General features: G+C 42.8%; 1 protein-coding gene across 5 annotated transcripts in view; it reads right to left on the bottom strand.

The window, feature by feature from the left end:
* Positions 1-1,040: 1,040 nt before the first annotated feature.
* The window catches only part of ST3GAL1 (ST3 beta-galactoside alpha-2,3-sialyltransferase 1), a 122,983-nt gene continuing 112,320 nt past the window's right edge, over positions 1,041-11,703 (bottom strand). For 4 of the 5 annotated variants that reach the window (XM_070940317.1, XM_070940318.1, XM_070940315.1 and 1 more), the window contains 2 exons: positions 5,842-5,961; positions 1,041-2,072 (listed from right to left, as the gene is read on the bottom strand). In XM_070940317.1, coding sequence (XP_070796418.1) covers positions 1,899-2,072; positions 5,842-5,961 — 294 coding nt within the window. In that variant the 3' untranslated portion in view covers positions 1,041-1,898. Of the gene's footprint in view, positions 2,073-3,226; positions 3,604-5,841; positions 5,962-11,703 lie in introns of those variants that run through there. The other variant, XM_070940320.1, reaches the window with a different exon arrangement.

The following is an 11,703-nucleotide window of genomic DNA, read 5'->3' as shown; positions in this document are numbered from 1 at the left end:
GGGGTTGCCACAAAGAAGAGGGAGTCAAGCTATTCTTCAAAGCACCTGAGGGCAGGACAAGAAGCAACGGGTGGAAACTAATCAAGGAGAGAAGCAACTTAGAACTAAGAAGAAATTTCCTGACAGAGATAAAACAATTAATAAGTGGAACAACTTGCCTGCAGAAGTTGTGAATGTTCCAACACTGGAAGTTTTTAAGATGTTGGATAAGCATTTGTCCAAAGTGGTGTAGGGTTTCCTGCCTAAGCAGAGGGTTGGACTAGAAGACCTCCAAGGTCCCTTCCAACTCTGTTATTCTATTCTATTTGGACTTTTTATTGATGGTTCGGATCCTATATATGTCAACTGAGCTCTGATTGGTTTTAATGGGAGTTCTTGCAATGATTCCTCTCTCTCTCAAAATGGTCCTCCTGGAATTTAGATGGAACAGACTATGCTGGTAAACTACATTTTCTCAGATCCATGGTTTGCTGTTCTCACACTGATGGGACAACCTCTCCCCATCCCCACCCCCTTTTTTTAAAGCTCTGAATACTTTTAAAATATATATTTAAATTTACAACAGCTGTAAAAAATAGAAGTACAAATCTTACAATTTTCCCCCTCCTAAGAGTTCTTGAAAATAAGACCAAAAACAAAAAAAGAGTTCCTTTTCCTTTCCTTCTTCTGCCCCCCAAAAAGTCAAAACCACCCATACAAGATGCGATGAGCAGTTTAAAAAAAAAAAAAAACTTTCTGTCCCTTATTTTCATAGACCAAGTAGAATTCTGAGATTTCAGTCTCTGAGGGAACAGACAAATACACTCTCTTTATATCATGGGCGTTTTAGAAAGGCACATGTCAACGACAGGTGTGTGTGTGTGTGTTTGTGTGTGAAGCCAAAGTTCTGGGCTGCAAAACTCCCAATGATGCAGAAATTTAAAATGGATGCCCTCTAGTACAGGGGTCTCCAACCTTGGCAACTTTAAGCCTGGAGGACTTCAACTCCCAGAATTCCCCAGCCAGCTGGCTGGGGAATTCTGGGAGTTGAAGTCCTCCAGGCTTAAAGTTGCCAAGGTTGGAGATCCTTGCTCTAAGGGTTGTCTAAATTTATGGAAGCCAGATTTCGCACTGTCTTGGTGCGTGTCCTTTGTGTGTGTGTGTATTTGTGTGCAATGTTAATTCATTTCTCTGCTTTGCAAGAGAATGGAGAACCATGCCGTGGCAGACCATTTAAAATAAAATAAAATAAAAAGTAAATAAAAGTATTAACCTGCCCTCCTGCATTATTTTCTTTTTCAGCCCTGCTCTTTCGCTCCTGGGCTTGTAGCCACACTAAATAGCAATGGTAAATATTACCCGGGAAAAAAAAAAAAGGACATTTTTCGTTTCAATAGCCAAAAACACTTAAAACGACACAGCCCGGCAAGCCCTTTTGCTCACAGGCCGCCACCATTTTGTTCGTTCCCACCCAACGAGAACTGGGTGAGGGTTGTTTTTTTGGCCTTTGCCAGGATCCTTCAGAGAAAAGAAACCATGATTGGAATAAAGCTCTTCTGAGGTAATTTTGAAACCAAGAGGGTGTTTGCAAATCCCTGATCTCTTCTGGCCCCCCACTTTTTTTTTCGTGTCGACGCCGAAGACTCAGTCATTCCGAAGACGGAAAAGGAATTAAAACATGGATTACAATAGGGGAGTCTCGAACAGGCTTTCCTTTCCAAATTGAGGTGTTTTTCCTACGCTGTCAAAACTTCGAAGCTGTATTTGAGGGGCCTTTCAAAGCTGCCTGCTAATTGCGGCTTGCAGTTCTCTTTCTTGGCGGAGACTTGACAGACCGCTCCACTCCAAGACTCCATTTATTTAAAAAAACATCTGCCTTTCCTTCTCGTCAGAGATCACCGCTTGTCCGACAGCCGGGGTCATCTGCCCTTGAAGAAACGTACTTTGGCCACGGAGGCGAGGGTTTGCGTCACGTTGGCCTCAAAGTCTCCATCATGGACGCCAGTTTGACGAAAGGCTCCCGCAGAAGGATTGTTCTCCCAGTAGTGGTGCCAGTTGCCTTTATGGTCTGCCCCAAAGCCGTAGAGATCCACCTATGGAGAAAGAATTGTCATTATCTGCTTTTAATGACCCCATAATTCCTAGCGGGGTGGAGTCTGGGCAACGGAATGGAGCAGAGTGTTTTAATGGCCGGATGCCCTTCCTGTTGCCAATGCGGAATTTTATTCAGCAGATAAATTCTCAGCGTGCAAATATCTGCCTCTACCTAGGATCGAACTCTCAGCCTCCTGATTATGAGGCGAAAGTTCCACCTCCAGGCCACCGCACCACTTACCTATAGAGAAAGAATGGATAGGAAAAAAGAAAGAAAGAACTCTGCAAGGTTTGGTTCTTAAGTGGATTCCATTTTCCTTATATCTAACATTTCTATCAATCTTAGAGCACCGAATAATAGAGTTGGAAGGTACCTTGGAGGCCTTCTAATCCAATCCCCTGCTCAAGTATATCATTTCAGCTAAATGATTGTGTTGCCTCCTTTGGAAAGCCTCCACTGATGGAGCACCCATAACTTCTGAAGGCAAGCTACTCCATTGGTTGATTGCTCTAACCGCTAGGAATTTTCTCCTTAGTTCCAAGTTGCTTCTCTCCTTGGTTAGTTTCCATCCATTGTTTCTTGTCTTGCCTTCTGGTACTTTGGAAAATAGTTTGACCCCCTCATCTTTGTAGAAGCCCCTCAAATATTGGAACACTGCTATTGTATCTCCCCTAGTCCTTTTCGTTAGACTAGACATACCCAATTCCTGCCACCTGCATTGACTTGATGACCCAACCATCGTTCAAGTTGACCCTTTAAATACCCAGGACACCTTTAAAAATAACATCCTGTTCCCTGATTATGTACTGGAATTTTGGAAAACGGAAAAAAACTACAATAATTTTTTTTTTTTGGAAAAAAATAAAATAACATCCTGTTCCCATTACTTTAGTCCTTTAGCTTCCAGCCCCCTAATCCTCTTTGCTATTCTTCTCTGCACACTTTCCAGAGTCTCAATGTCTTTTTTTATATTGTGGTGCCCAGAACTGGGTGCAAGCAGGAGTGGGCTTCTGAGGGTTCGGAAGAACCTCTAGGTAAGATTCTGTGCAGTTCGGAGAACCCCCAAATCCCTCTCCTGGCTGGCCCTGCCCTGCCCGCCCCTCCCCTCCCAGGAGTCCCCACATGGCCCGTTTTGGATGCAGGTAAGTGCAGGGCGTGCACGGAGGCTCGGGGAAAGGTGAAAAAAGGGCCTACCGGAAGTTCGGGTCCAGAGGAGGGCAAACACCACCACCCCGTCACCATGGTGCAGGAGGCTGACTAGGCCATGCCTACCATGGCCATGCCCACCGAGCAACTGGGCAGAGAACCCCTTGCTAAAATTTTTGAAGCCCACCCCTGGCTGCAAGTATTCCAAGTGTGCTCTTACTAAGGCTTTGTACAGCGGTATTAAACTTCACGTAATCTTGATTCTATCCCTCTATTAATACCTTTGCAGGTATTGCTGAAGTAACCATGACAACCACAAGACAATGTTAGCAGCCCCCTCCTTTGCAACTGAAGATATTGTTTTCCAAAATTACATAGGCTCCCTGGGAGGAAAAAAAAAACATGATTTAGTAGGAGGTTAGCCACCTACTACCCTCAAGACATTGTTGAAGCACAATTCTCACTGTCTAAAGGCGGCGATGGTGCCGAGAGCTGAAATGCAGCAACGGCTTGAGATGAATTTATGGAAAACAGGGAGGATAACAGGAATGGGAACAGGATGTGTGGGAAAACATTTTAAAAAGTTTTCTTTTCCCCTGAATATGAATTGGAATAGAACTGGAAGGGACCTTGGAGGTCTTCTAGTCCAGGCTGCTCAAGCAGGAGATCCTGTACCACTTCAGACAAGTGACTGTCCGGTCTCTTCTTAAAAACTTCCGGTCATGAATGTCTATGGAGATTCTCAATCATCCAGGTCATGGTTGTCTCACAGGTGCTTTTTTTCCAAGAGACAACTAAACTTTCTGGACCAGAAAATCCAATTGTCTCTTGAAAAAAAAGCACCTTTGGGATTTCCAGTCATGAAGCACCCATAACTTCTGGAGGCAAGGTGTTCCACTGGTTAATTGTTCTCACTGTTAGGAAGTTTATCTTCCAATTCCAGGTTGCTTCTCCCTTTGATCAGTTTCCATCCGTTGTTTCTTGTCTTATTTTCTGGTGCTTTGGAAAATAAATTGACCCTTCTTCTCTTTGTCCCCTCTCAAATACCGGAATACTGCTATCCTGTCTTCCCTAGTCCTTCTTTTCTCTAGACTAGCCAAACCCAAATCCTGCAACCGTTCCTCCTATATTTTATTCTCCAGGCCTTTAAACATCTTAGTTGGTCTTCTTTGCACTTTTTCAACATCTTTTTTTTGTTCTGCGTATTTAAGGGCTAACTTGAACAATGGTTTGGTCATCAAGTCATGCAGGTCACCATGCAAACCAGGTTTTCTCCCACTTTTCCTGAAGGTAAATGCCTCCTACTAAGGCAGCATTTAACATCCAGCTGCCTGCAATTACTGCGAGTTCAATTCTCACCAGGCTCAAGGCTGACTCAGCCTTCCATCCTTTCTAAGGTGGGTAAAATGAGGACCCAGTTTGTGGGGGCAATAAGCTGACTTTGTATAAAAATATACAAAAGTATGAAGGCTATTGCTTAACGCATTGTAAGCCGCCCTGAGTCTCCGGAGAAGGCCGGCATATAAAAATAAAATAAAAATAAATAAATAAAAAAAAGGTAGCCTTAGTAGGGCACCTGTTGTGGCCCGCCAGCGGCTAGCAGAGATGGCAACAGATTCAAGCAGTGAGGAGGTTGGGGAGGAACGTGGGCCAGTTCTGGAGTCTGGGGAAGGCTTGGACGATGGCTCTGAGTTGGAGGCAGAGAGGGGGCCAAGGCCATCTGGTAGTTCTTTGCTGCCTCCGGAGTCTCTGGACTCTGACATCAGCGAGGGAGAAGAACAGCGTGAATCTGTTCCCAGTGTGCACATGCGCATATCAGCTTTGGAAGCCATATTAGACCGGAAGCTTCCATGCTACTATCTTCTCATGTGTGGGAAAGTAGGAGGGGGGATTTAGTTGAAGGGTTGTCTTTAGACATAATAGCGTTTTTCCTGTCGGTCAAGGTCAGGCCAATCCTGCATCTGGAGAAGGAGTGGTCAGAGTGCTGTCTCGAGATGGGATGGACGTTGATTGGAGCATGCGATCGACTGAGGACTGAGGGGATGGTTTGGGGGTTTTTGATTTACTGAGGGAAAACCCGGACCTCTCCGATTCAGGTTTTCTCAGATGTGCCAGTTTACCTATTCTAGTAAATAAAACTTTGAAAAATGCTTGCTTCAGAGTTTTTACTTGGAGTTGGGGTTTTTTCTGGAACGCTGACAATAACCCGAATCTTGACAGTGCAGAGCTGCCAGAAGACAGGAACAATTAAGAAAATAGGGTCGACTTGGGAGTAAGGCTTGGAGATGATTGGCCCCTCCCATAAGACATAAAAGAGAAGCGAGCGGGATGTGAGCTTTTGCAGGAAACAATTAGTTTATCTGGTCGGTAAAAGCTCTGGAAAAGCTCTGTTTGACTCTGTGCTAAATTTGCCCCTGCCCTGCATTTGGCAATTAGTTCTCTGGCAGCATTCCAAGGGAGATAATGTGGGTGTTTGTAAACATTCCCCTGAAAGACTGTTTATCAAGCCTTGTGGACTGTAAATGAAAGTAATTTACAGCCATATGGATTAAAGAGGTTTGCCGGGACTAAGTTTGTGCTGTATACTTTCTAAGGAAGCCTTAGGTTAGAACAGCACTTACCTCATCACAGAGGTGAAGGGCAAAGATAATTGACAGGAAGCCGGTTGAGGGATACCTCCCGTGATGTTGGAGCCAGTTGTCGTAAACGTATTTAATAAAACTAGGATGATAAACCATGATCTGCACAGAATGAAAGAACATATCTTGTTAGTTTAATTTCGGAGATAATTCAGCATGAAAAAAAAAAAAACCCAGCAAATTCTAGGAATTTACAAAATGTACTTTCCCAATTGGCAAGTTTTGTACATCCTCGGCAAACAACAATTGAACACTGAAGAAACGCCCTTCACTTTGAGGATCTTAAATAAAGGTCTGTCATTGCAGGAAATTAAATACAATGCTTTTTGAAACAAGTAAGGGCCCAGATTTGAAAAACAGTATTTATTTTACGTATCCTATCATCAAGGGGTAGAAGTGGATTGTGTAAGGATGTTGAAAAAGAAAGGGGGATGAAAGGGGAAAAAAAAATAACACTGTCGTATGAAAAGTCTTGCTTAGGTAGCTTTTCCTATCTTGGGTTTTAGCATAACAGAGCCAAGTTTCTAAGAAACCAATAATTTATAAGCACAGAAAATCCAGGCAGTTTTGGCAGGTGAGGCCACCAATGGCCAAATCCAAGCTGTCCATCAGAATGATCAGCTAGGAATGCTAATCATAATAATTAAAAAAAAAAACCCAATAATTTGCAAGCACAGAGAATCCAGTCATGGTTTTGGCAGGTGATGCCACCGATGGCCCAAACCCAAACTATCCATCAGAATCGTCAGCTAGGATTATCGCTTGGTTTATTGCAGTATGCCCTACAAGGGGCTGCCCTTGAAAGCTATAAATTTGCAAGCTGAAAAAAGAGATGGTGTCAGTTTAGATTCCTGTTCTTCAAGACCACTCAGAAGCTACAGATGGTCCAGAATGGTCCAGCGCAAATCTTTATGGACACAACTCTATAACCACCACAGTTCTACTGCTTGAGTTACACTGACTCCAAGTAGACCAGTTTATCTATAGGACCATCTATATCTCCAATTATCTGTGCTCACCCCACACGTTTGGCCAGGATTGCTAATTTCTGAGTCCTACCTAGCCAAGTGTCCTCTTATGGGATGTACTGTAGGAAGTAGACCTTCTCTGTTGGTGCACTTTCCCTATAGAACAGCACCCCTCCGTCCTGAGATTCAGGTGGCCTGATCCTTCTGGCCTTTAGAAAGGTCTTTGAGATCTGGTTCTTCTCTGGCCCTGAGACAGGATGCTGTATGAATCATTAAGAGGAGCCCTGGTGGCGCAGTGATTAGGATGCAGTATTGCAGGTTAACTCTGCCTACTGCTAGGAGTTCGATCCTGACTGGCTCAAAGTTGACTCAGCTTTCCATCCTTCTGAGGTCAGTAAATATGAGTGCTCTAAAATACCATATATATAAGTTTAAGTGTTATTGCAATTGCTATTGCTATTAATATGCAATATGTGGATTATTGTACTCTGTGCAATATGTCGATCACGACTAAATGGCTGACGATGATGAAAGATTATTGTCTTCTATGTGCCTTTGCTAGATTTTGTATACTCCGATGATTTTTTTTAAACCCATCTTAGCTACCTAGAGTTGCTTAGCCACACACACTGAATAAATCAATCATTAATAAACATTTATTCTGCCAGAAGACTCATAACTCAGTACAGAAAGCTGCCTCGAGTTGTATGTGTAAAACGGAGACCTGGAGAATCTGCTAAAAACCATCTAAGCAGCAAGAAATTCTAAAGCAGCTTTCCAGATGCCGGGTAGGCCTCAGCTGTCAATCAGAATTCAGTGAGGTAGGGACTATCTTTTCAGGGCCCACGTGGACATCTGGAATTTGGAATGCAGCTGGTGGCGGCTCCCGCAAAAATGGGGGATGAGGTGTGGATTGTCTATTCATAGAGAGGGAGAGAGGGAGGGGGAGAGAGAGAGAGAGAGGGGGAGGGAGGGAGGGAGAGGGGGAGGGAGGGGAAGAGAGAGAGAGGGGGGAGGGAGAGAGAGAGGGAGGGAGAGGGGGAGGGAGAGAGGGGGAGGGAGGAAGAAAGAGGGAGGGAGGGAGAGAGAGAGGGAGGGAGAGGGGGAGAGAGGGGGAGGGAGGAAGAAAGAGGGAGGGAGGGAGGGAGAGACAGGGAGGCAGTGTGAGAGAGAGAGGGAGAGAGAGGGGGAGAGAGAGAGGGGAGGGAGGGAGGGAGGGGGAGAGAGACAGATTCTCCTGCATATTGCAGAGGGCTGGGTTAGCTGATCCTTATGGTCCTTTCCAAATTGGCAATTATGTCATTCTCTAAGTGGTTTCCTGCCAAATCCTGCCTTTGACACCTCTTCAACTTATTTTCTCATTTGGGTGAAGAACCCGAAGCAGATTTTCTGAGAACGTCCAGAAGAAAAAGTCTCTCTAGGGCCCAAGACATGTTTTTGGAAAGAATGGAGATGCTAGATGTCAGCCCTGTACAGGAGGCCACCTTCCTTTAAAAAAAAAAAAGATTGATTGTATTTATATCCTTTTTTTGTTGTTGCTATTCTGAGAAGTTCTGGATGGTATCTATAAAGTCTTGCATAATTTTACCCCCGTGAAAAAAGAAGCCTGCAAAATTATAACTCGCGGCATTGTTTTTTCAACCTGAGTTATTCTCAAGGATAAAATTAGGGGAGAACTGAAATTTGGAAGCATCTCATTTTTCACTTTGATCCAAATTTTAAGGGACAACTGGGCTGTTCTCTCTGCTGCCTGTAGGTGGTGCCATTCTCTTTGCTGCCTGTAGGTGGCGCCACAACAACACTTTCTTGGCAATTGACAGCTCTCCATCCCTGCCTCTATTGGGGAAAGTTTTTTTTAATAAAGTCTGCCCTGTAGTTTTCTTCAAAATTAATCTCTGGTTTAAAACATTCAGATGCCACCGTTTATTTGGGAAGGTGGTCCCTGAAACTGAATGCGGTGCAAACCTAAACCTTCCCCTTAGGAGAGAAGCATAGTTTTTTTAGAATCTATCTTATAAATGAGTGCAATCTGTGCTTGCTCTGGGAATTACAAGGATTACGGAGGAGGAAAACGGACACAGGGTAATAAAAAACATGATAAAAAAAAATTTAGAATACAATAACAGAGTTGGAAGGGACCTTGGACACATCTTGCTGCCTTATTTAGTTCATTCAGATCACAGGCTGCAAATATAATTGAGCAATAATTGTAAGGCTCCAAAATCCAAGAAACACAGGTTGTGTTCCTTCTAAGCAGTTTTCTTTAGACTTAGAGCTTAGAATAACTTTATTGGCACTTCAAACGTACACTAATTGGCATACATTAAAATGAAATTTCATTGCATATAGTTCTCAAAGGGTCTCCACCTCCAATATACACTACATAACCATGACTAAATAAATAAATAAATAAATACAAAATTATGCATATACCCACGTATAGTATATGACATGGAGAAACCACACAGTCTAGTTCAGATATACGCATGTACATGGGAAAGACAAATCTGGCGAGTTTATCAGACGGATGGCATAGGGAACAAAACAATGTTACAGAATCTGGTAGTCCTGCTAGAAAAACAGACTTTATTGTTTGTCATCTATAGACAGAAATCTTGCAAAACTAAAACAATTACATGCATCACTAAAATATACTCTGAGAAATTCTAGGGACTTCCATCCAGTGGAGAAATCCAATTTTTTTTTTTTTACTACCAGTTCTGTGGGCGTGGCTTGGTGGACATGGTGTGGCTTGGCAGGTGTAGCTTTGTGGGCATGGCAGGGGAAGGTTACTGCAAAATCCCCATTCCCACTCCACTCTGGAGGCAGCCAGAGGTGGTATTTGCTGATTTATTATTTATTTATTTATTAGTCATATTTCTATGCCACCCACTCTCCGAGGACTCTGGGTGGCTTACACCAAAGACAGTAAACTAAATAGCATATTGCCCCCAACAATCTGCGTTCTCATTTTACCCACCTCGGAAGGATGGAAGGCTGAGTCAACCTTGAGCTGGTGAGATTTGATCCGCTGATCTGCTGAACTAGCAGTCAGCTGAAGTAGCTGCACTACTGGTTCTCCGAACAACTCAAAATTTCCGCTACCGGTTCTCTGAACTGTTCAAAATTTCTGCTACTGGTTCTCCGAACTGCTCAAAATTTCCGCTACCAGTTCTCCAGAACCTGTCAGAACCTGCTGGATTTCACCCCTGCTTCCACCTAATCAAACTATCTAAACTTTGCTGTCTCTGTCCTCTGGAATGCAGCCTCTCCCTCCTAGGAATCCAGACTGCATTCCACCACAATAATATCTCAAGGGTGCTTTACCCAAAAGGGCAAGTGGACTTCCTTGGTATTTATTTTTTCTTTTGAAAAACATTCCGCTCCTCATCCAAGAAACTTCCTTCAGCTCTGAAGTTCAGTTCGGAACTCAAGAAGCTTCTTTGATCACATATTTTTCAAAGAGAAAAAAAAAAAACCAAGAAAGTCTTCTGGAAAAAGCACTTTTGGGACAACCATGACCTGGATGATTGGCAATCTCCATTGATGTTCCAACACAATCACGGAATCCACCCAACGGGTAGACTTGGGTTAGCAACTCGCTTCCTGCGTTCACATAAAATGCTATCTCCAAGGAAATAAATTGTATGATGATGTTTCGTGATGACCAAGGTCACATCAATGGTGAAATCTGAACTGGTTTACTACCGGTTCGCTGGCCGCACATGCGCCAAATGCACGCTGCATGCTCGCATGCACAGTGGGCGCCAAAAGGAGGCTTGGGAAAGTAAGTAGAACAGCATGTGTGTGTGTGTGTGTGATCAGCTGTGGCGTGCATGGGAACTTTTTAAAAAACTTTTTAAAAGCATTTTTTAACTACTGGCTCTGGCGAATAGGTAGTAAAAAAAAATGCTTTAAAAAAGTAAAAAAAAAAGGCTCCGGTGATCATGCGGCACAGCTGTGATTGTCGGAGCCTTTTTTTTTTTTTTACTTTTTAAAAGCCTTTTTTTTTACTACTTATTCGCCAGAGCCGGTAGTAAAAGAATGATTTTAAAAGGTTAAAAAAAAGGCTCCGACGATCATAGTTGTGCTGCACGATCGTCGGAACTTTTTAAAAATGTTTTAAAAGCATTTTTTTACTATCTATTCACCGGAACCAGTAGTAAAAAAAAATGCTTTAAAAAGGTTAAAAAAAAAGGTTCCGATGATCGTGCAGCACAGTTGTGATCGTTGGAGTCTTTTTTTACCTTTTTAAAAGCATTTTTTTAACTACCGGCTTGGGCGAATAGGTAGTAAGAAATGCTTTAAGAAAGTTAAAAAAAAGGCTCCGGTGATCGTGCGGCACAGCTGTGATCGTCGGAGCCTTTTTTTTTTTTTTTTACTTTTTAAAAGCAATTTTTACTACCTATTCACCTGAGCTGGTAGTAAAAGAATGCCTAAAAAGTAAAAAAAAAAAAAAAAAAAAAAAGTTCTGATGATCAGCTGAGCGACCCGCGATTGTTGGAACTTTTTTTTTTTTTTTTTTACTTTTTAAAGCATTTTTAACTACCAGTTCTGGAGAACTGGTAGTAAAAAAATTGCTAAAAAGGTAAAAAAAAAAAGTTCCGATGATCACGCGTCGCTCAGCTGATCATCGGAACTTTTTTTTTTTACATTTTTTACTACTGGTTTGGTGAACCAGTAGCATTTTTTACTACCAGTTCGGTGAACCAGTAGCATTTTTTACTACCAGTACGGTGAACCAGTAGCATTTTTTACTACCGGTTCGGTGAACCAGTAGCATTTTTTACTACCGGTTCGATGAACCTGTAGCATTTTTTACTACTGGTTTCATCCCTGGGTCACATCACATGCAAAGATAATGGCGGGCTTTCTA

The sequence above is a fragment of the Pituophis catenifer genome, unplaced genomic scaffold (genome assembly GCF_029215685.1).
Source record: "Pituophis catenifer annectens isolate HBS135680 unplaced genomic scaffold, rPitCat1.0.hap2 SCAF_3, whole genome shotgun sequence".
Classification (NCBI taxonomy): Eukaryota; Metazoa; Chordata; class Lepidosauria; order Squamata; family Colubridae; genus Pituophis; species Pituophis catenifer.
This window is presented reverse-complemented; position numbering and strand designations above follow the sequence as displayed.